Raw genomic sequence first — 25799 nt, 5'->3', positions numbered from 1 at the left:
TTTTGTTAAGTTCAAAGGGGCTCACAGTTTTAAACTCAGGCTTTTTTTTAAATAACTCATAATTTTGTTAAGTTCATTACACCAGTGTGAAAATAAAAATAATAAATTATAAAAACTATCTGAAAAAAATATCATAAACTAATAAATTAATGAAATACATTTTTGTAAACCGAATTTCTAAACTAATCAATAATCTCAGTCCGATGTTCCTACAATCGTTTCAGTTCAATAAAACTGTAACACAATTTCTTCCAAGCTATAGTAGTTTTCATATAATATCTCAAACTATATTAAGGTTCACTACTTCTGGAAACATGGATAGCTTAACATGGTATTACATGGCTCTCAAATTTCACTCATAAGATCAAAGTATAGTTATTTTAAATACATCACATCAATATTATTTTTTCACCATGTAAATCCCTTTCAAGTATTTAAAAAAATAATAATAATACCATGTTTTCTAATAAGAAATATTAATGTAAATATTGTATTTTACGCTTAATTATTGTTTTATTGTTATTCTTTTCAAACAAAGATATCATCTACCAAATTGAAACGGAGAAACGGGGTAAACATGTTGACAAAATCCACTTAAGTTCACGTCAATCTAACCCATTTCTACATATACTACCAACTTATTATACGTCTAACAAAAACTAAAATATGGTTCACATAAAGCCTCTTGAGTACATCCGCATTACAATCTTCTAAAAGAGTGTATATGGAATTAAGCTTGATGTTGCACCAGTGCTCATAAGATCTTATATAATTACAAGCTGAAGAAAACACACAGATGGACACTTATTCCTTTAGCAACTATTAGAAGTGGATTCTCACAATCACTCAGCACCATCATCTTCTAGGTTGTTCACCCGCTCGCATTCATCAATCCATTCACTGTATCTGCATCATTGCAATTAAGCTACTTGAGTCACATGGTTTTGCATACGTGAGAAAGAAAGAAAGAAAGAGATGAAGCAGGATGTTTTCAACATATTGATTGTACTTACATGTCTATTGGCTCAGTTAAAGCTGTGAAGAAACACAAAAGAAATGATTAGCTAAATCTACAGTGCTTTATTAGCCTATCTTTAATAATAAATCAGTTCCTTTTTTTTTCCTGATTTCAAAATGGCAAACATACACATTAAAATTTAAAAATATCATCATGGACAAGTCTCAAGGATTATCATAATCAAGTTCAATTTTGTTGACATGACAGAATATTTTTCTATGCCATCTTGGTAATTGACCGTTTACCACCTAGTTCGTAAAATAACAGCATGAATATCTTACCCGTGGAAAAAAGTTCTTTTTACAGAGTAAAATAAAACAAGTACAGCCCATAAGAACAAACCTGTGACGGTAGTGCTAAAGCTCTCTTGACATATCCTGCATGAAGCTTCCCCAATCAAGTTCTTCATATCACTGTCAAAATGAGCATCGAAATGAATAGTATTCACCTCTAACTTGAAATAAAATAGACGTGTTATGTTACTTAATGATTTTCGAGAAAACATGCCTAAATGCCTTTGAATGCATAAAGCAAGGAAACAAAATGCCTACATCTTATGTCCCTTTACAAATAATTAAAGAAATGCTTACATGCGGCATTCAACACTGGTCCCATGATTGCAGAAAGGACAGCTAAAGACAGTGTCAAGCTTATCCATCCGTTTCTTTGGAGGGGCCTTTGCGCTTGATTTTCTCTTACCCATTACTCAAATCCTGATTTTCAATTCCAAACAAAAATTCAGTGAAAAGGGTAAAAAAAAAAAAAAAACCTATGCAACTACACGCAGCACGGCAAATAAATCCCTGGAGCAGTAAATTCAAGCAGATAACCAATTTCGCAATTTTCAGTGCTAAATATTCTAATTGTCAACGAAAATCAAGATTCCAAGCCTACTAATATGAAAGTGAATGCTACAAAGGTAAAAGGAAAAACACAATTTAAATAACATTGTCTAGATCGTGGACAACAATACTTGTATTATTTTGACAATAGTAAAACACGATAAAGGTTGAAACTGGCATCTCTTTATTCTTTGTTGCACAATTACCCAACAAGAAAATCTCTTCACAGATTACATCAATTCTAAATACACACGATGAACCCAGCCCCTAATCACCGACACAAACTAGGGATCGAAGGTCATGTAGAGCGATAGCTTAACCGCATTGACGAGAGAAAATACGAAAAGCCTTTAACTTTTTGCCGGCAACATTAAAGATAAACAGTTAATAAAATTGAATTGAAAAACAGGAGGGAGCCAGTGTGCATTTTTACCCAAATTTTGCTCCATTCTCGAAAAGAAAAAGGGGAATGAAACAAATAAAAAGAAACCCTAAGAGTTCCGAATAGAGAGAAAATGAAAGAAGGGATGAAATTGTATGCGGAGATGGAAAGCGAAGAGGCCTAACCGAATTTTCCGAGCGAAGAACCGAGTATGAACTGCAAGATTAAAATGAAGAAAGAGAGATAAAGATAAAGAAATTTGAAAATGCTGAAGAAGAGAGAAGAGGATGGGTTGTATGCAGCAGATACCGATTATGTAAAGGACTTAGATGGAGAATACCGAAGGTTTCGCATAGATTGCTCGCGCCCTGACTATAATTTTTGTGTAACACTGGAAAACGTACGTTCTTATGCCTTCCCTGTCTAACATTTTTTTTCATAAAAATAAAAAATTATTAAAATTTATTTTAAAACTATTAATCGATATCTTTATCTATAACAATATATAAAAATATATTTTTTCATTTTATATTTCAAAATATCAATTTTAATCTTTAAATATAATAATTTATTAAATTTTAAAAAATTCAGTTACTTTTATAAATTTTTTATAAAATTCACTATTTTTACTTTTTTTTCTTATATATTTTATTTTATTTTTAATAAATATAATTTTAGTTTATATATTAATTTAATAATATTATAATATTATTATCTATTAATATAATATTATACATATTTAAAAAATAACGTTTGTTACGCAGGTTGGTCCACTCTTTTTATACCATAATCTTATCATAATTATTAAAATTAAAAAAATGTTCATAAAAAATAATTATAAATAAGATATCTTTTATAATGTAATACGTGATTAACGATGAGTATAACTATAAAAAGAAGCATTATGAAAATTCTTAAAATGTTGATTTGATTTCTGTTATGGTGAGACTCGTTTTTTTTCAAGTTTTTACTTTCTCAAAATGTATATTATTATTATTTATTATTACTATTACTATTATTATTATTATTTTTATTATTATTATTATTATTATTATTATTATTATTATTATAATAGAACATTTGTTCTTTAGTGATTTTTTGTCATTTTTTTTATTATGGTGTACTTTATGAGTACTTTTGTGCTCGTGGATGCAAAGAAGGAATAGATAACTTAGTTTATCTATACTATTTCATCACTTTCTTTTTTTGTTATATTGTATTTTTTCCATTTTGATTCTTCTTCTCCTTCTTTGACACAAATAATGTTTATGATCGACATTGATGCAAGGGTTGGAATTGTGTTTTCTTTTATTTTGTTTTTGGTTACTTTTTTGTCTCAATTTTTATCAAATTTTGTCAAATAAGTCCTAATTTTGTTTTTGTGTTCAAATAAGTTTCAATTTTTGTCAATTTTATTCGAACAAGTCCTATTTTTTTTTTCAAATAGGTCACAATTTTCGTATTTTTTATTCAATTTAATCATTTTTTGTTAATACCATTTAAATCATTAATCGCCATAAACAGTGACAGCCACGTGTTACTTTGTGGTTTTTTTAATTTGCTTTTTAATTTTTAATTTTTTTTAAATTTTTTTTAAATGTACACGTGTCAACCCAACAATGTGTCATGTGTCAAAGTCAATGTTTTATATTCAATTTTGTTCCTCTATTTGTTATTTTTGTTCAATTTAGTCATAATTTTGTTTAAAATTGATCAATTTTGTCCTTATCGAAGATGGAACCAAATTTAATTTTTATATAAAAGTTATAATGATGTGAATTTTAATATATTATATAAAACCATTTAATAAAAAAATGTGAATTTTAATATAAAAATTAAATTTGGTTTCAATTTGAAAAGGAACAAAATTGGTTCATGTTAACAAAAATTTGGACTAAATTGAACAAAATTACCAAATATAGGACCAAATTTAATATAAAACATTGACTCTGACATGTGACACATGGTTGGGTTGACACGTGGACATTTAAAAATTGAGCAAAAAATTAAAAAAATATTAAAAAAATACAAAGTGACATGTGACAGTCACTGTTCATGGTCGTTAATGATTTAAACGGTGTTAGCAAAAAAGGACCAAATTAAACAAAATTGACGAAAATTGGGACCTATTTGAACACAAAAACAAAATTATGACTTATTTGACAAAACTTGACGAAAATTGTGACCAAAAAGGTATTTTAACCTTTTTTTGTTTACATTTTAAGACTCGAGAAAAATAAATAAATAAAGAAATATTTATTTAATTTAAATGCAATTAAAGGAATCTTTATAGTAATTAATGCGAAGAATTATGATAAGGAATAATGCTAGCTCAAGTGGTTGAGAGTACTTGAATGTGTTGAGAGGATTTGGGTTTGAGTCTTATGTATGTCATTGTTGTACTTATTTACTTGTTTTATTATTTTAATAATATGCTTGACCATGAGGCGTGATAATATAATCCTAGATGTATAGGAATTATCACGAAATATGAATTGCTTAAATGGTTGTGTATTTGTTTGGTAATTGCATTTAGGGTTTTCTTTTTGCCCAACTCCTTTTTGGCATGAATGGAAAGAGTCAGAAACCCTAGCCGCCTTGAGGAGCAAATGGAAGGGCTGGGAAACCATATGGTAATAGCTCTTGAATGACAATTAAACTCATTTTAATTAATTTTCGTTTTCTTTGCCATTAAGCTTAGTTAAGGCGGAGTTAATAAACCAATTGGGAGAAGAGAAAGGGTTTTGAGATTACCAATTATCAGAACGTGAGTAAAGAGAGTGTGGGGGAGTTTTTTTTCGAGTGAGGATCAAAGTGAAGGCAATTCCTTTAGTGCAAGAAATAATCCTCAAAGCACATTGGAGTAGGGAATATAGGTAAGGGGAGTTATCTATATTTTTTTTGTATACATGGTGTGGTGATTCATATTATTGTCTTATAAGACTCACGAAGATGTTAAAGTGTGAGATTTCTTGGTGAATTGTTGATGCAAAACGAATAAAGAAAATTTAGGGTCTTTTGTCTATTTTTCTTTTTGGGGGCTAGAGGTGTTTTCATGAGTGAATACGTGTGGAGATTTGGATTAAAGGGAAATTGTGTGAACATGGGTTAAAAACGAAATTAGATAATTGAAGGTGAACTGAAATTATGGATTTCACGTAGATATACTATAGGTATTCATATAAAAATATAAAAAAAAAATGAGTGTGTGAATTTATATATTCATTATGAAGAAATATAAATCACGTATGCATTTATATATTAAGTATGATCAATGGATGTTTATGCAGTGGTTTACGGAATAATAATATATTGGGTAACTAGTATTTTTTTTTCAAGTTAAAGTTAATATGGTGTTAAGCAAAAGAATTAAAAAAAGAATTATAATACGTATAACTTTTATAAGAATATAATATTTTAGTAAGGTGATGCATCTGCTTGTTGATATGGAATAATCTATATATCCTAGTTAAAGTGCAGGATGTCCTTTTAATATAAAGGTATTAATGGTTTAAGATATATGGTATGTAAACTAGTATGAAAATTAACATTATGAGATATGTTTTATTTTGTTTTTTTGGCACTGCTTGATGTACGAAATTTATTATAACATGAATGTGTTGTTTGAAATTAGGTTTGGCTCATGGCTTGGTACATTAGAGAGACCCACAACATGCTTTGATTTCTTTTCTTTTTGTTTCGCAATGCAAACAAGCAATCCACTTTAACTTCTTGTTTTAATATTATTTGATGCACATATTTCCTTTTGATGGGACTTTTTTACATTCTAGAGTGGTGCAATACACACCTTAAGTGCTTAGCAATATATCTTTTTAGTTTAGTTAAAAGAAAATTCAAGAAGTTCAATTGGTGGATTTTATGCAAACAAAAGAGACTAAAATAGGAGTATTAAAATAAAGGTTCAAGTTTGGGTGCCAATTCGTTTGAAGTGGATGTGTTTTTGGCAGTGCTATTTGGTGTATTTCCTAGTTAGGGGTTTAAGGATTCATAAAACTATGCTGTTTCACGTCGTTTTTAGTATTCTGGAAGCGTCGGTGGTCGCTGGGCGACTACGTTTATTTCTATTATGTGCAGTTTTAGTAAAATTGACTTTCCCGACTCTTTAACCATTGGATTAAGCTCAAATTTGGACATTTTGTCCATAACATGCTATTATTTGTTTTGATCGGTCGGATCATCGATTTGAGGTTTGTAGTTTGCGAAATATGTCATGCATTATTGTAGTATTTTTGGTTTTATGATGATAAATTTTCTTAGAAATTTTGGTGTAAGAATTATGGTTGTCCATGGCATTGCAGGTACTTAAGTGTTGGCACTCACTCGTGTGGGATGAACATTGTTTTGTGTTGCATGTATGTCATGTTATGGTGAATGCCTGTACACTTATGTATTTATGTGAACTATATGTGTATATGTATGGGATGATTTGATGTGATGTGAGTTTAAATGACTAAGTGTTGATGTTAATCTTAATTTTACATAAAGAATTGGTTAAGAAAAAGGGGTTCCTATAGTTACTGATTGAGGTAAAACTTATGCTTGTATGAATAAATGAGTTATGTGTCTATTGCCTTATTATTTCATAATTTCATATGAGCATGGTTTACTCTAGGGTTGAATGTTGGCATTGATTTAAGATGTGAGTATATATGAATTATAAAAGAGAGGAATGTGTGCTTATACTTGAAAGATGCATATGTGTTGTGATGTTGTATATTAGAGTATATGAATGTATATTTTGATCTCTGGATGTTGAGAACTAAATGGTTGGATGTTAGGAGCTGAATTAGAGGGCCTAAAATCAGTAGTGTCACATTACTAGTGTAGCGCCTAGCGGTGCAGATGTGGAACCACCAGACGGTCTGCACTGCCATTTCCCCTAACGGTGCTTAGGCTGCGTCAGACGATGATGCAGTGGCAAGGTGTGTTTGTGATATGTTTTGCATGGCTTGTTGTGTTTTTCCTAGTCTGGGATATGCTTGATATTGTCATGAGCGAGTAGGTTCATGACTGGTGATGAGCACGTGATGATATGAGCGAGGAGGTTCATATCCTAATACTCTCGTGTGTGGAGGTTCGTAGCTGGTGGATCACGTGTGTTAGACTACAAGCGGGGAGGTTCATAGAGTTGGACCACGAACGAGCAAGTTTGTGGAAACATTGGAATCCCTAAGACCAGCTTGAGTATGTACCTTGTATAGTGTAGTGTGCTTTTCTTAATTTTGTTTTGATGTTGTGATGTAAGACTTGGATCTGGAGATGTTGTGCCATGAGCGGGTAGGTTCATGGATGATGGTGAACACGTGATGATATGAGCGAGGAGGTTCATATCTTGATACTCTCGTGTGGGGATACGAGTTGGGAGGTTCATATGTTTCGTGCTCACACTTGATAGATGCTATGAGTGGGTAGGTTTGTAGCTGGTGGATCACGTGTGTTGGGCTATGGGCGGGGAGGTTCGTAGAGTTGGACTACGAGCGGGGAGGTTCGTAGAGGCAGGACCACGAGCGACTAGGTTCGTGAAAGCATCATATATCCTAAGTCCATGGTCAATTATTTGTGTGACTTGCAGGTTTAAAAACCTTGGGGTAATAAGGTTTTAGTCAATAATTAACTAGAATAAAATAGTTGGGTGTATCTTGATTTTATTAATTTATATGTTAATTGTTTATGAGCTCACCCTTTTTGTATGTGTGTATGGCGATGATCGTGTGACTTGTCACACGGAAGCAGATGACGTTCCAGGTGATGCTGGTGAGGCATAGAGCAGAAGAGGGGCTAGTGTGGGAAAGCTTATTATGGAAGTTTACTATCATTTTAATTTCACATTTTTGTAAACCGCATTTTTACTAGAATATGAACTAGTATGGATTATTGGAACAATGTGGTTTAATTGGATGAGTTTAATAAATGTTTTTAATTTCCCGTGTTTTGGGAAAGGCATTTAAATAAATGTGACTTTAGTATTTCTTTTATTTTATATTATTTAAAATTAGTAATATTCGACTATGATGTTACAGTCTTGATGTGATGCTTTTTTGGGATCCTAGTTACAAGTGCATCTTGTATTGGGGTAACATAAAGTCACTCGAGGTTGTAGCCTGGTGGTTTTGGAATTCCAGTGGAGTGTGCAAGATCGTGGCTCGTATGGATGGGTTCCAAAAGGTTTTCCTCCTTGGTGTTATCTGTAACATCCCGACCGGATATTACGGATTTATAAAATAAGTAAATAATTAATAAACCTCATTTATAAATCTGTCATTTTCCAAAACGCGTGAAATTTAAAACTTTATTAGATTAATGAATAATCCAAAATCCATAAATTATCAAACTAGAAATAATATAAAAACATCCCATAAGTGTTTACAATTTTATTCCAAAATCATAAATGATAAAAACTCCCAAGTTATCCCCGCTTCGTCGCTAAGCCTCACCAGATCCACCTGTAACATCATTTGCTCCCGTGTACCACGTACCCGATCATTGTCAAACACAAGGAGATAGGGTGAGCTAACAGAATAAACATATATATAAGATATACACATATGCATACAACATGACACAGGAATTCCATCCTTTGATTCAATTATACATGGCCACCACCATGCTAACCGTGATCTACGTCTTCTAGTGAGTACCCTAAGATGCCTTGCTGCCATACCTATCGGCCACAACCGATAGAACACGTACGGGAAACCATGCTACAGATCATAATCTGTAACGCCAGGTGGAGTTCTCAAATACGAACATAGTTCGTAACGTCCCAAGACTACCAAACTCGTCAGCTAATTACTGAGGAGGGTAGTCTATCTGAACCCATCCGTACTGGCCACAACCAGCACACTCATACCGGCAACACTCGCCAACCCGAACTCAACTCAAGAGTTCCTCGTGTTCATTCGCCATCCCGAGCTTAACTCGAGAGATGCCATTCTGAGCCACAACTCGAGGAATGCCACATGTTTAACCCCTATCCCGAGCTCAACTCAAAGGATACGTTTCGAGCCACAACTCCAAGAACACCAGCAAGCCGACCTTTAGGGTGTCATAGAAGCCTTGTAGATCACGCACACAATGCCAGCAACCCGATGCTGCTGTAGCAAAATCGCTTGGCATAGGTCACGTATGGCGCTGCCACTTCCAGATCGCATACCGCCAAGCGCCAAGTGCCTTTGCACCACTATCTCTATAGGTATCTCCTGACGGAATTGCCTTCACCGCCAAGCGCTACCCTTCCTTGTTACCACTGTAACATCGCTATCACCTAGCAGCTCCCATATTGCTGCCAGGCGCCACACCAGTACTTGTGCAGTACTGATACTAGTTTGGATTCAGGCACCATCTGTTCCTCAACCAAGTCCAATAGTCATATCATAACTCCATAACAGCACCCACAATGTTTTGCGTCCATCATAATTACTATGTCAAGAGTTCTTGCTCCAATCATATTATTATTCTTAAAGTCCTTCATTTTAAGTGAATGCCATGGCTTATACCATTGATATGAAATCCTTATCACAGTCAATTGTAACACTACTGATACCATATCACTTCTTAATTGGTCCCATTTGTCTCAATGGATTGTCCTATTCTATAGTTAATAAACCTAAGTTTATCCATTGAACTCTTACATGCACATGTTCATGAACTCCTACTGCTTATCACACCAATCCACTACCATTCTTTCTCAGCATCATCAAACTAATTTCCTACTGGATTATGCTTCTTGTCACTCTGGTCATCCAATTTCTAATACATCCTAATTAGACTTTAGTAATATTTACCCCAAGTTCCCCACAAAAGCAATCCCCTAAACATCATTCACTCTTAAAATTATACTCTGCATGACCTAGATGAATTATTCCAGCCACCAATGTGCACCACAACACCTAGAACCAGAACCTCACCTCGCAGCCACGCAGAGTCACTGTCCCTACGCTGGTGCCTGGCGACAAGCCCTGTGCCGTCAGGCGATGCATCAAATTTCTAGGAAATTCCTAGAATTTTTGCACCTACGAATCTCAACCTTTTCCCAATTTTCCCTTTCTTGCGAATCTCCACTAATTCTCATGCAAACTCACTTATAATTATAATAGTTCACAGTCTACACACATCCAGAAACTATCAGACAGTAGAGGTTCGTGGAAACTAAACACATACATATATTATACAATTCATGCTTAGCATAAAATTTAACGTGTCTAACTCCCCTAACCTGAATTCCTTAACTTAAGCTTGGATGCTTGAAAATTCTCCCTTGATCACTAATGACCCTCCTCTGCTCCTATCTCAATGCAGCTCCTTGCTTCACTCAATCCTCACGGTACACTCAAATTTTCGTATTCCTCTGATTATGCAACAAGACCAGCCACAAAACCTCTCTCTTTTTCCCTTAATTGGCCATTAATTGGTGTCTTAATGTGGGTTTAATTATGTAAAAGGAAAATACCATTAACTAAGGTTAATGCCATTCAATTGTTGTCTTATGATGGTTTTCTATCCCTCCCTTGGCTGCTAGGGTTTCCTTGCCCTTTCACCTTCATGGCAAAGGAAATTTTGGCAAAAATAAAGTTTAACTCAATGCACAACCATTCAATTCATGTTTTGTGATAATTTATATAATTCTGTGATTATATTATCAATCCTCATGATCCAGCATATTATCAAAACAATAATAATTAAATAATACACAAATGGCATACTTAGGACTCGAGCCCAAGTCCTCTCACATAATCAAAGTACTCTTAACCACTTGAGCTAGTACTTTTCCACGTCACATCAATCAATATTTAATGCCATAAAGGCTCCCACTACCCGCATTTATTAATTAATTCTTTATTTAATTAATTAATTTTCACGGGTCTTACATTATCCGACGAGTTTTGTAGTCTTAGGGACAAATACGGACTACGGTTCGTATTAGGGAACTCCACTTTGTGTTGCGGGTTATTGCTGCAACAAGATTATTCCCACGTGTGGACTATAGGTGGTGGTCTGTAGTCAAAGGGGCGAGTAGACACTCGTGGCAACAAAGATCGATCAATGTAATCATCAAAGGGTGTAGAATCAAGAGGCGTCCAAAGGAAGTGTTGAAGACTGGGGTGTGAGACTTGGGAGTATTAGAAATGTTTGGAATATTGAATGGTTATTTCTTATATTTTGTAGTGCACTTTTATTTTGTTCAGCTCACCTTATCTACTTGTGTTTGACAATGATCGTGTAATGCGTTACACGGGAGCAGATGATATTGCAAGTGGTACTGGTGAGGCATAGAGCTTGAAAGGGTCTAGCTTGGGAGAATTATTTTATGGAATTTACTGAATTTTACTCTTATGTATTGGAGAACAGTGTTTTATTGGTTTTTGAATTGTAATATTGGTAATGGAACTTGAATTTAATATCTGGACGAGTTAATAAAGGTTTTAACTTTTCCCGCATTTTGGGAAAGGACATTATATTAAATGAGGTTTTATTGATATTTCTATTTTTTTCATTTTAATTAGTCATATCCGACCGGGATGTTACACCTTCCTCCTAAAGAGTTTGTGATCCATATTGATCGTGAATCCCTCAAATTTTTGAAAGGCCAAGGTAACCTAAACAAGAGACATGCAAGGTGGATAGAGTTCATTGAACAATTCCCTTATGTGAATAAACACAAACATAGGTAGAGTATTGTGGTGGTAGATTCATTCTCTAAGTGCCACTCTTTCATATGAAGGAGTTGTATCCAAATGATGTTGACTTCTCCATAATTCATGGTGAGTGCCACTTAGGGGGACATAAGAACTTTTACCTTCACAATGACTATCATTTCAAAGGTAAGAGACTTTGTGTACCTCAAGGTTCTTTAAGAGAGGTGCAAGAAGGGTGATTACTAGGGCATTTTGGGGCCTCTAAGACTCTAGAAGTCTTGAAAGAACACTTTTTTTGTCCTCACATGAGAAAACCACTAGAAAAGCATTGTGAGAATTGCATAGCATGCAAGAAAGCCAAGACTAGAACCCACCCTCATGGACTCTATACTCCTCTTCTTATTCCCTCTATGCCTTGGGTTGATATTTGAATGCATTTTTGTGCTTAGGCTCCCAAGGACAAAGATAAGGAAGGACTCCATCTTTATGGTTGTGCTTAAGCCATTCCTTTGCTTTACCTGCCAAAGAAAAAGGAAACAATCGCATGTATACATGCTCAAGATCTCCTTCTTGAAAGCCCATGGTTCCTATCAATTCATAGAATGTAGAGAGATGAGTATATGGATCTTCATTATCCATTCCAGTGAATTGATGAGAACTAATTAAGCTGAGAAAAGTTGGCCTCATCTCCAAAGTTTTGATGGTGGGTGGTATTGCTATGCTAGAAAAATATCTTAGCCCTTATTGCATAGCATAGTCTCCAAGTGTCATTCTGGTTGGAGCTGGTCTTTGATTCTCCATGTTTTCAAATTGAGGTGTGATGGAAGTACTGGAAGATTCTTCCCTTGTCTTTCCTTGCTTCTTTTTGTTTTTGCCTTTGTTTCTTCTCGTTGTCTTTTCTATCTCCGGGTCAAATGCTAATCGATCTTCAGGAACCTAACCTCGTAAGAGCATAAATCAAAACAGCTCAAGTAAGGATTAATACAAAGGAGAGAATTGAATAAACTATCTAATTAAGAAACTATACACAAAGCTAGATGAGATAACTAAAAATTTCAAAAGAACACCGTTCCCCGGCAACGACGCCAAAAATACTTGTTGGTCTCTTGGCAAGCGTACCAAAAGTCAACTGTAGTATAATGATTTTTAAGTAGAGTGTCGAACCCACGAGGAATAGATTCTGTTAAAATAAATAATTATCTCGATCGGCATATATGTATATACAGAAGTTTTAATATGATGGATCATTGGTAGTTAAACTAATTTGCATAAACAGAATACAGTAAAAGCGGAAAAGTTTATAAAAATTCAGTAAAAGAAACTGGGATTGGATTTCATCTATCTCCCTTGTCTGTAATCTGGGTGAATATAATACATAACATCTGAAAATACCAATATTGATGCACACTCAAAAATCATTTATACCGATCCCTCGTGTATAAAATTCATAAGATTAGTTCCCTGAATATTGATTCCTCACATATTCAGCAAACTATCCAGCATTACGATTGAGTGTTAAAAGCAATTGATATATTGAGATCTATTCCTAGCATCACAGTATATCAAGTATCATTGTTCAAATCAAATTTTCAGAAATACTTTCCAGTCAGATATAAAAATCAAAATCAAAACATTTATTGATCAAATAGAACTAAGCATTAATAATAGAACAATAATACCAATATTGAGTAAAAACAGAAAAGCTATACATAAATATCATTAGATTACATCCAAGTTCGAGTAGATTACATTCAATCCCATAGAGGAAAATTAGCCACTCATGATAGCTATCAAATCCTAAGAAAATATGACTATGTTTGCTCGTGGTGCTCGTGGTTGCAGCTCTACAGCAAGGATGCAGTTCTTCTCCAAATTCCCCAACTGATCTGTAGTTCTGAACTTCCACAATATATATACAACAAGAACTCTCACTTGGCTACTGAATCTCGCTTGGGCAAGATAAAGTACTTCAACATGAAGAAAGGGTCTCGCTTAGGCGACCCAATTCTAGCTTGAGCAAGAATCACATAACTGCAGAGGCCCCTTCATGCCCACATGAAGAAAGGGCATTCTCGCCCAGGCGAGCCACTACTCGCTTAAGCGAGTATATCAACAAAGAGGGATGGCTCAGGTTCTACATATCTCGCCCAGGCGAGACATGTTTAGCTTGGGCAAGATTTTCGTACAATTTTGGAACACACTGATTTTGCCACTTTCCAAGATTTTGTTCAACTTTCACTCACTCAATTCATGATCATTTCAGTTCAAATAACTCAAAAACACACATCAAACCATACTTCAATCAATTCTCTATCATTCCAAAAGGTTTCACATCAACAAACTCAAAATCAAGCTTTTAAACTCAAATTTCACAATTTGGCCAAAACAAGGCAATTTTCAGCATTTGATGAACTCAATTCTGGCACCAAAACTCATTCTCATGCTTAAAAAACACCAGTTTTGTTTGAAAACACCAAAAGTGCATGGTTTGCCTTATTGAGATAATTGGATGATAAAAATCACCTTTTTACACACAAACATAGAACTATAAACACAAACACATAATTACATATACAAACACATTTAATCACACAAGATGAAATTGAAGTGCAAGAACATAATTAAAACACTGGGTTGCCTTCCAGGAAGTGCTTGTTTAACGTCACGAGCTTGACGCCTGTTTCATTAAGGTCCGTCCAGTTGAGCCCATTTACAACCCAACTCCTTTTTTATTCAGGATCCTCTAACTCAAGGCTCCATAGGGTTTCACATTTTTGACAAGAAATGGTCCTGACCACTTTGATTTTAGCTTTCGAATGAATAATCTCAACCTGGAGTTGAACAACAACACTGATTGGCCAGGATAAAATTCTCTTTTGAGAATTTTCTTGTCATGATAAGCTTTCATCTTTTCCTTGTAGAGCTTAGAGGACTCATAAGCGTTGAGTCTCATTTCTTCTAATTCTTGCAACTGTAATTTTCTCTTTTCTCCTGCTACCTTTGGATCAAAATTCAAGAATTTCAAGGCCCATAATGCCTTTTGTTCCAATTCGACCGGTAAGTGACATGACTTGCCATATACCAGCTGGAATGGGGATAAACCTGTGGGAGCCTTATAAGCAGTTCTGTAGTTCCAGAGTGCATCATCCAACTTCATTGACCAATCTTTTCTTAAAGATGCCAGTGTCTTCTCTAGAATATGCTTGATTTCCCTATTTTACACCTTCGCTTTTCTATTTGTCTATGGATGATAATGTGATGCAATTTTATGCCGCACTCCATAATGTTCCAAATATTTTTGAAGTTGAGCATTGCAAAAGTGTGAACCACCATCACTAATCAACACTCTTGGAGTACCAAACTTGCAAAAGATGTTCTGCTTGAGGAATTTGATTACGGTTTTGGCATCAGCCTTAGGAGCTGCCATTGCTTCAACCCACTTTGTCACATAATCAACTGTCACCAAAATGTATTCATTTGAGAAAGAAGATGACAGTGGTCCCACAAAGTCGATTCCCCAACAATCAAAGGCTTCAACCTCTAAAATGATATTCAGTGGCATTTCATGTCTTTTTGAGATCCCCCCTATTCTCTGACAGCTATTGCAGTGTTGCACATATTTGTGTGCGTCTTTGAATAAGATAGGCTAGTAAAATCCAGATTGGAGGACTTTTGCAGTTATCCTCTCTCCATTAAAATGCCCTCCATATAGGGAACTGTGATAATGCCACATAATGCTCTTTGCCTCTTCATTGGATACACACCTTCTTAATCGTTGATCAACTCCAATTTTAAACAAATGAGGATCATCCCACACATATTGGTGTGCATCTCTTAGGAATTTCTTCTTTTGATGCCAATTAAAATCTTCAGGTATGACCCCTGCAACTTTGAAATTGGCCATGTTAGCAAACCATGGCCTTTCTTGCACCATCATCAATTTTTCATCAGGAAACTCCTCCTGCACCTCTGATTGAGTGTTGGTCACCTCAGTATTCACCAATCTAGACAAATGATCAGCTACAAAGTTTTCACTTCCCTTTTTGTCCTTGATCACCAAATCAAATTCCTGCAACAATAAGATCCATCTAATTAGTCTTGGTTTTGAATCAGATTTGGTTAACAAATATTTAATTGCAACATGATCAGTATATACAGTGAGAGATGAACCAATCAAATATGCTCTAAATTTTTCCAATGCATAAACTATAACTAGCAATTCCTTTTCAGTTGTTGCATAATTAATTTGAGCTTCATTAAGGACTTTGCTAGCATAGTGTATAGCTTGGAAAACCTTGGATTTTCTCTGTCCTAAAACTGCTCCTATGGTGTAGTCACTTGCATCACACATTAACTCAAAACCTAAATTCCAATCATGAGCAATTATCATAGGACCTGAAATCAATTTCTGTTTTAACAATTCAAAAGCATGCAAACATTCAACATCAAAATTAAAAGGTGTATCCTTGTTGAGCATATTGCTGAGTGGTTTGGCAATTCTGAAGAAATCTTTGATGAATCGTCTGTAGAACTCAGCATGGCCTAGAAAACTCCTGATACCCTTCACATTTTTGGCTGGTGGCAGCTTTTCAATGATCTTCACTTTAGCTTTGTCGACTTCAATACCTTTAGCAAAGATTTTGTGGCCCAGCACCACACCTTCAGTTACTATAAAATGGCACTTTTCCCAGTTCAACACCATATTGGTATCAACACACCGCTTCAGTACGGTGTTTAAGTTTTCCAAGCATTGATCAAATGAAGCACCAAATACAGAGAAGTCATCAATAAAGTTTTCTATGCATTTTCCACCAAGTTAGAAAAAATTGCAAGCATGCATCGTTGAAAGGTTGCTGGTGCGTTACACAATCCAAACAACATTTTCCTGTAAGCAAACACATCAAAAGGACGAGTAAAAGCAGTTTTTTCTTTGTCTTTTGGATCTATTGCAATTTGATTATATCCAGAATATCCATCCAGAAAACAATAGAAAGCTTGCCCTACTAACCTTTCTAGCATTTGATCCATGAAAGGCAAAGGAAAATGATCTTTCCTAGTGGCCTGATTTAATTTTCTATAATCTATACACATTCTCCAACCTGTGACTGTTCTAGTAGGAATTAATTCATTTTTATCATTACAAACAACAATCATACCTCCCTTTTTTGGAACTACCTGGACCGGGCTGACCTAGGCACTATCGAAGATTGGATAAATCATACTTGCATCAAGCAATTTCATTACTTCTTTCATGACCACCTCTTTCATGGTTGGATTCAATCACCGCTGAGGCTGTGCTACAGGCTTGTAATCTTGCTCTATGTGAATTTTGTGCATATAGTAGGATGGACTAATTCCTTTGAGATCAGAAAAAGTCCAACCTATTGCACCCTCATTGGCTTTAAGAACTGAAATCAGTTTTTCTTCTTCAGAAGCCGTTAAAGCACTACTGATCACCATTGGTTTATTACCTCCATATGCAAGAAAAACATATTTTAAATGAGGAGGTAATACCTTTAGCTCCAGCTTTTGACTTTCAGTTGTATATCATTTGATGCAATTTCTTTTGCTGAATTCAGATGTGTCAAGTATTTATCAACTTTCTTTTCTTCATCATCCTCCAGATCATCACAAGCACCAATCAAAGCTTTTTCCAATGGGCTTGCCTTTGTCAATTGCTTCCTGGATGACAAAAAAATTTCATCTATCACATCCATCTTGAAGCATTGTTGCTTGTCCTTCAGGTGTTGCATTGCTTCAAATACATTAAAGTTGACTTCATCATCTTGCACCCTAACCTTCAGTTTGCCATCATCAACGTCAATAATGACCTTGGCCGTCTTCTTGAAAGGTCTTCCCAGTATTAGAGGAACTTCAGTGTCTTCCTCAATATCCATCACCACAAAATCAATTGGGAACATGAATTTGTCAACCTTAACTAAGACATCCTCTGCCACACCATAGGGATACTTCATAGATCTTTCAGCTAACTGTAATGTCATCCGTGTAAGCCTTACTTCCAGATCTCCTATTCTTCGTAGCATAGACAAAGGCATCAAATTTATACTGGCACCCAAATTAAGCACTGCTTTTCCCACTGCCAATGTTTCAATTGTAACTGGAATAGTGAAGCTCCCAGGGTCTTTTGATTTCTGAGGTAATGATTTCTGAATTATAGCATTGCACCCGGCTTCAAGCTCCATTGTCTCTTCAAAAAATCTTCTCTGTTTTGTTAGGAGCTCTTTCAGGAATTTTGGATATGTCGGCATTTGCTCCATAGCCTCAACAAAAGGAATATTAATCTGTAGTCGCTTGAAAATGTCCATGAATCTTGCAAACTGCCTTTTCTTGTCTTTTTTGGAAGGATTTTGAGGGTATGCTAGGCTCTTCAACTGAGGTACCTGTTTCTCACTCTTCAACTGAAGTATTTTTTTCTTCTTTTTCTTCTCTTTTATTTACAACCTCTCTTTTATTTTGTTCTTCCTCTCCTGTTCTCTCTCTCTCTCTTTTTCCTCCAACACCTCCTCCTCTACAACCTGGTTGTCTTCAATCCCTCTTCCCACAATTTTACCACTTCTGGTGGTAATTGATTTACAATGCTCCTTGGGATTAGTCTATGTGTTGGCTGAAAATTGGCATGCCTGCTGATCTGATAATTGTTTCACATTTTGGGATTAATATCTCCGGGTCAAATACTAATCGATCTTCAGGAACCTGACCTCATAAGAGCACAAATCAAAACAACTCAAGCAAGGATTAGTACAAAGGAGAGAATTGAATAAACTATCTAATTAAGAAACTATACACAAAGCTGGATGAGATAACTTAAAATTTCAAAAGAACATCGTTCCCCAGCAACGGTGTAATATCCTTAAGGAATATTACCTAAAATAATTAGTAAAAGAAAAATATTGAATATCAAAGTCGCAATATTATTATTCCCAAACGTGGAAAAAATTTAAATTATGAAAACACGCGCCAAAACTTATAACATAAATAATAAACGTGTTACAAGTTCCAAAATTCTTATTAATAACCGAAAACATGATAAAATACATATGAAAATTTCCTAGCTCTAATCCCCAAGTTAGCCCTCACTCCGTCGCCTGAGCGTCCTCAGCATCACCTGTATCAACATCTGCTCCCGTGTAACGAATCACACGATCATCGCCATACACAAACAAAAAGGGTGAGCTGAGAAAAATAAAATAACATATATAAAATAGGCAAGATAAATCATACACCCATCTTATTCAATCTACTTAGTTCTTGGCCAAGACCTTAACCCCAAGACTGTATAGCCTTCAATTCACACAAATGTTAGCCTTGGACTCGAGAATATGATGCTCGCATGAACCTGCCCGCTCGTGGTCCTGCCTCTACGAACCTCCCCGCTCGTAGTCCTGCTCTACGGACCTACCCGCCCGTAGTCCAACACATGTGATCCACCAGCCCCGTACCTGCCCCGCACGTGGTATCTCTCAAACGTGAGCACGGAACATACGAACCTACCTCGTTCGTATCCCCATGTGAGAGTAACTGGATATGAACCTCCCCGCTCATATCATCACATGTTAACCACCATCCATGAACCTACCCGCTCATGGCACAACATCTCCCGATCCAAGTGTAGTATCAGTGCTCAAAAAACACACAAAACAAAACGGGAACAACAACATTTCGCCTGGCCCAGTCCACACGTCGCTAGGCGAAATCGTTCCAAACCGCCTGGCGGTACCAGCTCACCGCCAGGCGCCAACGCCCTTCCAGCGCCACTATTTTCCAGTCACCGCCTGGCGAAGCACACCTTACCGCCAGGCGCCATGCAATGCAGGAGTCTCTCTAGTTATTCCTATCGCTTGGCGGCACCAGCAGACCGCCAGGCGCCATAACAGTAACTCCCTACTACTGGTTTTGGTACTCAAATTGGTTGGTTTTGCAATTCTAGAATACTCTAGGATAGATTGCACTCTTGTTTCTTCAGAGTTTGTTAGTTTCCAGCCCTATACCTTCCCACGTATAGCTCCTGTACCCAATCTAAACACATTTAGGTACTCTCTTTCATTCCTCTAACAATGCTAATCATCACACCTTACCAAGGCACTCCGTTCACCATCAAAATACCACAGTTCAGGAATATTTTCAATCCTCCTCTCATCATACTTGTAAGACCCGTAGGATTTAATTAATTAAATAATTAATTAATTAATAAATGCGGGAGGGGAAATAATTATGACATTAAATTATGGTTGGTATGATGTGGAAAAGTACTAGCTCAAGTGGTTGAGAGTACTTAAATGTGTGAGTGGACTTGGGTTCGAGTCCTATGTATGCTAACTTTTGTGCTATTGTTTTATTATTTAATCTATGAAATCATGTTCTGGTATGATATGATGTCTCAATTGGAATTGTTAAGCATGAAACATGTATTGGCATGATGGTGTGATATTGATTTGGTAAGTGCATGGTTATGGGTTCAATCCTTGGAGAATCAAACTAAAAAATTTATTTTTAGCATTTTTGGCTTTGAATTGAATATGAAAGGTTGGGAAAAACCCTAGATAGTTGAGAGGCAGCTTTGGGTAGCTGAAAAATAGATCATAAAGGTCAATTAAAAGGTAATTAACAGTACCAATAAGCAAATTTTCGTTTTGGGTAATTAAACTCTACTAAAAGCCAAGTTTAAAAAGGGTAAAAGTGGTCATAGGGAAGGTTTTGGCAAGCTGAAATAGTAACCTGAGTTAGGGCACGAGAATCAGAGAGAGTAGTGAGGATTAAGTGAGGTTCTAATGAAGTTGAGTGAGCACACCAAGAAGGGGGAGACGTGGTGATCGTTGGAGTATCTCAAACAAGTCAATTTAAGCAAAGGAATTCTAGGTTAGGGGAGTTTACTCGTGCTAAATTTTATGTTAATCATGACTGGTATGCAAAATGTATATAGTTGTATCCTTGAACCTTTGTTGTTTGTGCATTCTCGCAATTCTGGAAAATTTCCAGAAACCGCCTGGCGGGCTGTTCATAGCGCCAGGCGGCACATGCATTTCCTTACCTGTTGTGGGTTCCTGAAAAGGAACCGCCTGGCGGCACCTTCCTTGGCCGCTAGGCGACACATGGCGATACTCAGTTTTTTCTAGGTTTTATGAAGGACCTAGCGGTGACTATCGAACCGCTAAGCGATGCAGACCCCTTTTGGTTCGGATTTGACGATGTCAGGGTACCAGGGGTCGTTTTGATAAGGAAAAAAAAACTGGGGTTACTCATAGGAGAAAGATTTGATGTGGTTTAGTCCTTGAATTCCACGGGATGGATGGTTAAATTGAATGGAACAGTGCCATATATATATATATATATATATATATATATATATATATATATATATATATATATACTAGGGGCGATGGTGTAGGATCATTTCGATTCGTCATGTGTTAATGAGTAAGTGTTGTTGAGATGGTGTGTTATGAACCTGAGGAAATAGACCCAGATTATGAATACCTGAGTGCATCCATTGGGTAGTGAATCAGATTGGGTCAGAAAAGCGGGGATTGGATGGAGTCATTGGTGCGGGAATTCTGGAAAATTGCCAAAACTTCATGAACCGCTTGGCGGCACAGGATCTGCCGCCAGGCGCTGTCGCAGAACCTTGGGTGTGTATGGCTGCGGAAAGTTTGAGGTTTTGGGATTTTTTTGGAAAAAACTAGGGTTATATTACATGTTTGATGATTATAGGTGAAAGTAATTTTGTCATGAGTGTGGCGGTATTAGTAATGGTGGGGATTGATAAATAAAATAAGTTGAGGACTCTAGGATGAAGTAGAATCTGATGATTTTAAGAGTGGTATGACTGGGTTAAAACAGAAGGGTATGATGTTGATTTGGGTTACCTTTAAGTCTAAATAATAGCTTAAATGGTTGGATAGATTAACTTCGCCAATTGGAAATCTAAGGAATGTAGAGCAAGTGAGTAACAAGGTTGTGAAATCTGGTGGTAGTGCTGCCACTAATGGGATAATAGGGAAACTATTCATGACAGGATGATTGTGAGTGTTGGAACTATCTTCATGGTTACAATTAAAGCGTGAAATACAATTCTGATATTACTTGGACTGGAGACATTATAGGTAGCAAAGATTACCAATTAGAGAGACTCTGAATAAGGGGAAATGGGGTATAGACATTGTAAATGGTCCCTGAACTAGAACATAATGGTTGTTTTGAAAATACTGTCATAGCGCCTGGCGGTAATGTGAGAACCGCCAAGCGATAGTGTTAAACAGAGGGGGCTGCAAATTAGTGGCGCCTGGCAGAGGGAAAAATACCCGCCAGGCAATAGCGACAAGAACAGTGGCTTCTGGAGCAGCGTCCGCCTGGCAATGTGAACGGTCCCGCCAAGCGTGGTTGTAGACTTTACAAGTTTTGAGGCGCTTGGCGGTACATGTCCCCCGCCAGGTGGTCTGGAAGCTGGCAGCGCCTGGCGGCACGTGTCCCCTGCCAGGCGAATAGTACTGCTGCAGCTTTGAAACTTTGATTTTGTATTTGTGATCTACAAGGCGTCTAGTGGTGCTTTAAAGGTGGGGTTGCTGGTGTTCCTTGAGTTGTGGCTCGGAACGTATCCCTTGAGTTGTGGCTCGGGATAGGGGTTAAGCACGTGGTATTTTTTGAGTTGTGGCTCGGAATAGCATCTCTTGAGTTGTGGCTCGGGATGGTGGATGAACACGAGAAACCCTTGAGTTGTGGCTCGGGTTGACGAGTGTTGCCGGTGTGAGTGTGCTGGTTGTGGCCAGTACGGATGGGTCCAGATAGATTGCTCTCCTTAGTTGTTGGCTGACGAGTTTGGTAGTCTTGGGACGATATGGACTATGTTCGTATATGGGAACTCTACCTGGCGTTGCGGTGTATGATCCGTACCATGTTTTCCCGCACGTGCTCTATCGGTTGTGGCCGATAGGTATGGCAGCAAGTCACCTTGAAGTAATCCTTAGACGATGTAGAACACGAATAACACGACTTGGGGGGTGGTCGGATAGTAGAAATAAAAAGTATAAAGTAATGTGGGTTGTGGACTTAAGGACTGTCCTTTCCTCGCAACTTTTTCACTTACGAGTCTAGAATCTGCACCGGTCCAGTGTTCACAGTCAAATCCTCCCTGATCTTGATATCGTCTGACTCTAGTACGTGAGATGGATCTGCTATGTATTTCCTCAACTGAGAGACATGAAACACATTGTGCAGATTCGCCAAATGTGGCGGCAGAGCGATCTCATAAGTTGTCACGCCAATTCTTCTCAAAATCTGATAAGGCCCAACAAATTTCGGAGTTAACTTCCTTGATTTGATGACCCTCCCAATACCTGTTGTCGGTGTCACTCTGAGGAATACATGATCCCCAGCCTCGAACTCTAGAGGTCGTCTCCTCTTATCTGCGTATGACTTCTGTCTACTCTGAGTAGCCCTCATTCTCTCCTGAATTGCCCTAACCTTCTTAGAAGTTTACTGTAGAAACTTGGGACCCAACACCAACGACTCTCCATCCTGATTCCAACACAACGGTGTTCTACACCGTCGCCCATACAATGCCTCATAAGGAGCCATACCAATACTGGAGTGATAGCTATTGGTGTACGTGAATTCCACCAATGGAAGCATCTCACTCCAACTTCCCATATGATCCAGCACACAAGCCCTTAAGAGATTCTCCAAGAACTGGATCGTACGCTCTGACTGCCCATCGGTCTGTGGATGGTATGCAGAACTCATCCTCAACTAGGTCCCCAACGCTGCCTGTAAAGACTGCAAAAACTGATATATGAATCTCGGGTCTCTGTCTGATACTATGCTAGCAGGCACACCATGCAACCTGACCACTTCACACACATACAACTCAACCAATTTATCCAATGACCACTTCTGATTAATGGCAAGGAAATGGGCACACTTTCTCAACCTGTCCACTATTACCCAGATTGAGTCGTGCCCTTTAGCAGACCTCGACAAATGAGTTACGAAGTCCATGGCAATACTATCCCATTTCCACTGAGGAATGTCCAACGGCTCTAACGTACCCCCTGGTCGTTGATGTTCAATCTTAGCCTTTTGGCATACCAGGCACGATGCTACAAAGTCGGCAATATCAGTTTTCATCCCATTCCACCAGAAGGACTGTTTCAGATCCTGATACATCTTAGTCATACCTGGGTGTATGCTAAGACGACTTTTATGCCCTTCTTCCATGATCTGTTTCCTCAATCTCCAATTTCTTTGCACACAGACTCTATCTCTGAACTGTAAGATACCATCGGACCCCATCTTGTAATCCTTTCCTTTCTCAGTCCCTATCCAGCTCACAAACTATTGTAACTCAGCATCATTCGTTTGCTAATCACATATGGTCTCCAATACATCACTAGTTAGTGTAAGAACACTACATCTGATGGAATCCTCACTCAACTGTATACCCAGGTTCATATCCCTAAGCTTCTCAATCAACTCCAACTCCTTCACCATCATGGCTGAGATATGCATCCTTTTCCGACTCAAGGCGTCCGCAACAACATTAGCTTTACCAGGATGGTAAAGCAACTTGAAATCGTAATCCTTGAGATATTCCATCCAGCGCCGCTGTCTCAAATTCAACTCCTTCTGATCAAACAGATATTTCAGGCTTTTATGATCACTAAAAGCTGAAACTGGGAGCCATACAAAAGAGAGAATTGAATAAACTATCTAATTAAGAAACTATACACAAAGCTAGATGAGATAACTAAAAATTTCAAAAGAACACCGTTCCCCGGCAACGACGCCAAAAATACTTGTTGGTCTCTTGGCAAGCGTACCAAAAGTCAACTGTAGTATAATGATTTTTAAGTAGAGTGTTGAACCCACGAGGAATAGATTCTGTTAAAATAAATAATTATCTCGATCGGCATATATGTATATACAGAAGTTTTAATATGATGGATCATTGGTAGTTAAACTAATTTGCATAAACAGAATACAGTAAAAGCGGAAAAGTTTATAAAAATTCAGTAAAAGAAACTGGGATTGGATTTCATCTATCTCCCTTGTCTGTAATCTGGGTGAATATAATACATAACATCTGAAAATACCAATATTGATGCACACTCAAAAATCATTTATACCGATCCCTCGTGTATAAAATTCATAAGATTAGTTCCCTGAATATTGATTCCTCACATATTCAGCAAACTATCCAGCATTACGATTGAGTGTTAAAAGCAATTGATATATTGAGATCTATTCCTAGCATCACAGTATATCAAGTATCATTGTTCAAATCAAATTTTCAGAAATACTTTCCAGTCAGATATAAAAATCAAAATCAAAACATTTATTGATCAAATAGAACTAAGCATTAAGAATAGAACAATAATACTAATATTGAGTAAAAACAAAAATGCTATACATAAATATCACTAGATTACATCCAAGTTCGAGTAGATTACATTCAATCCCACAGAGGAAAATTAGCCACTCATGGTAGCTATCAAATCCTAAGAACTAAAGAATAAGAAGAAAATATGATTGTGTTTGCTCGTGGTTGCAGCTCTGCAACAAGGATGCGGTTCTTCTCCAAATTCCCCAACTGATATGTAGTTCTGAACTTCCACAATATATATACAGCACGAACTCTCGCTTGGGCTACTGAATCTCGCTTGGGCGAGATAGAGTACTTCAGCATGAAGAAAGGGTCTCGCTTAGGCGACCCAATTCTAGCTTGAGCGAGAATCACATAACTGTAGAGGCCCCTTCACGAACTCTCGCTTAGGCGAGATTGGCAGCATCAAATATTGCTTGGGCGAGAATGGCGGCAAAAGATGATCTCCACTGCACAAGCTCTCGCTTAGGCGAGATTGGCGGCCTAAGCTCTCGCTTGGGTGAGA

General features: G+C 36.9%; 3 protein-coding genes across 3 annotated transcripts; all 3 read right to left on the bottom strand.

Moving 5' to 3' along the window:
• Nucleotides 1-553: 553 nt before the first annotated feature.
• LOC114179086 (transcription elongation factor 1 homolog) lies at nt 554-2677 on the bottom strand. Its single transcript, XM_028065301.2, has 6 exons — nt 2552-2677; nt 2428-2458; nt 1609-1731; nt 1361-1431; nt 1014-1035; nt 554-906 (listed from the first exon to the last, which is right to left on the bottom strand). Exons 3-6 carry the CDS (start codon nt 1719-1721, stop codon nt 843-845), a joined length of 270 nt encoding a protein of 89 aa, XP_027921102.1. The 5' UTR covers nt 1722-1731; nt 2428-2458; nt 2552-2677; the 3' UTR covers nt 554-842.
• Nucleotides 2678-14641: 11964 nt separating this feature from the next.
• LOC114175150 (uncharacterized) lies at nt 14642-15055 on the bottom strand. Its single transcript, XM_028059920.2, has one exon. It carries the CDS (start codon nt 15053-15055, stop codon nt 14642-14644), a length of 414 nt encoding a protein of 137 aa, XP_027915721.2.
• Nucleotides 15056-17414: 2359 nt separating this feature from the next.
• LOC114175149 (uncharacterized) lies at nt 17415-18224 on the bottom strand. The gene has a single exon (XM_028059919.2). The coding sequence runs from the start codon at nt 18222-18224 to the stop codon at nt 17415-17417; it is 810 nt and encodes a 269-aa protein (XP_027915720.2).
• Nucleotides 18225-25799: the final 7575 nt, after the last annotated feature.

Source organism: Vigna unguiculata, chromosome 3 (assembly GCF_037176805.1).
Source record: "Vigna unguiculata cultivar grain cowpea cultivar isolate G323 ecotype 2 chromosome 3, ASM3717680v1, whole genome shotgun sequence".
Lineage (NCBI taxonomy): Eukaryota > Viridiplantae > Streptophyta > Magnoliopsida > Fabales > Fabaceae > Vigna > Vigna unguiculata.
The sequence above is the reverse complement of the archived record's forward strand: the minus strand, read 5'-3'. Positions and strand labels throughout refer to the sequence as shown.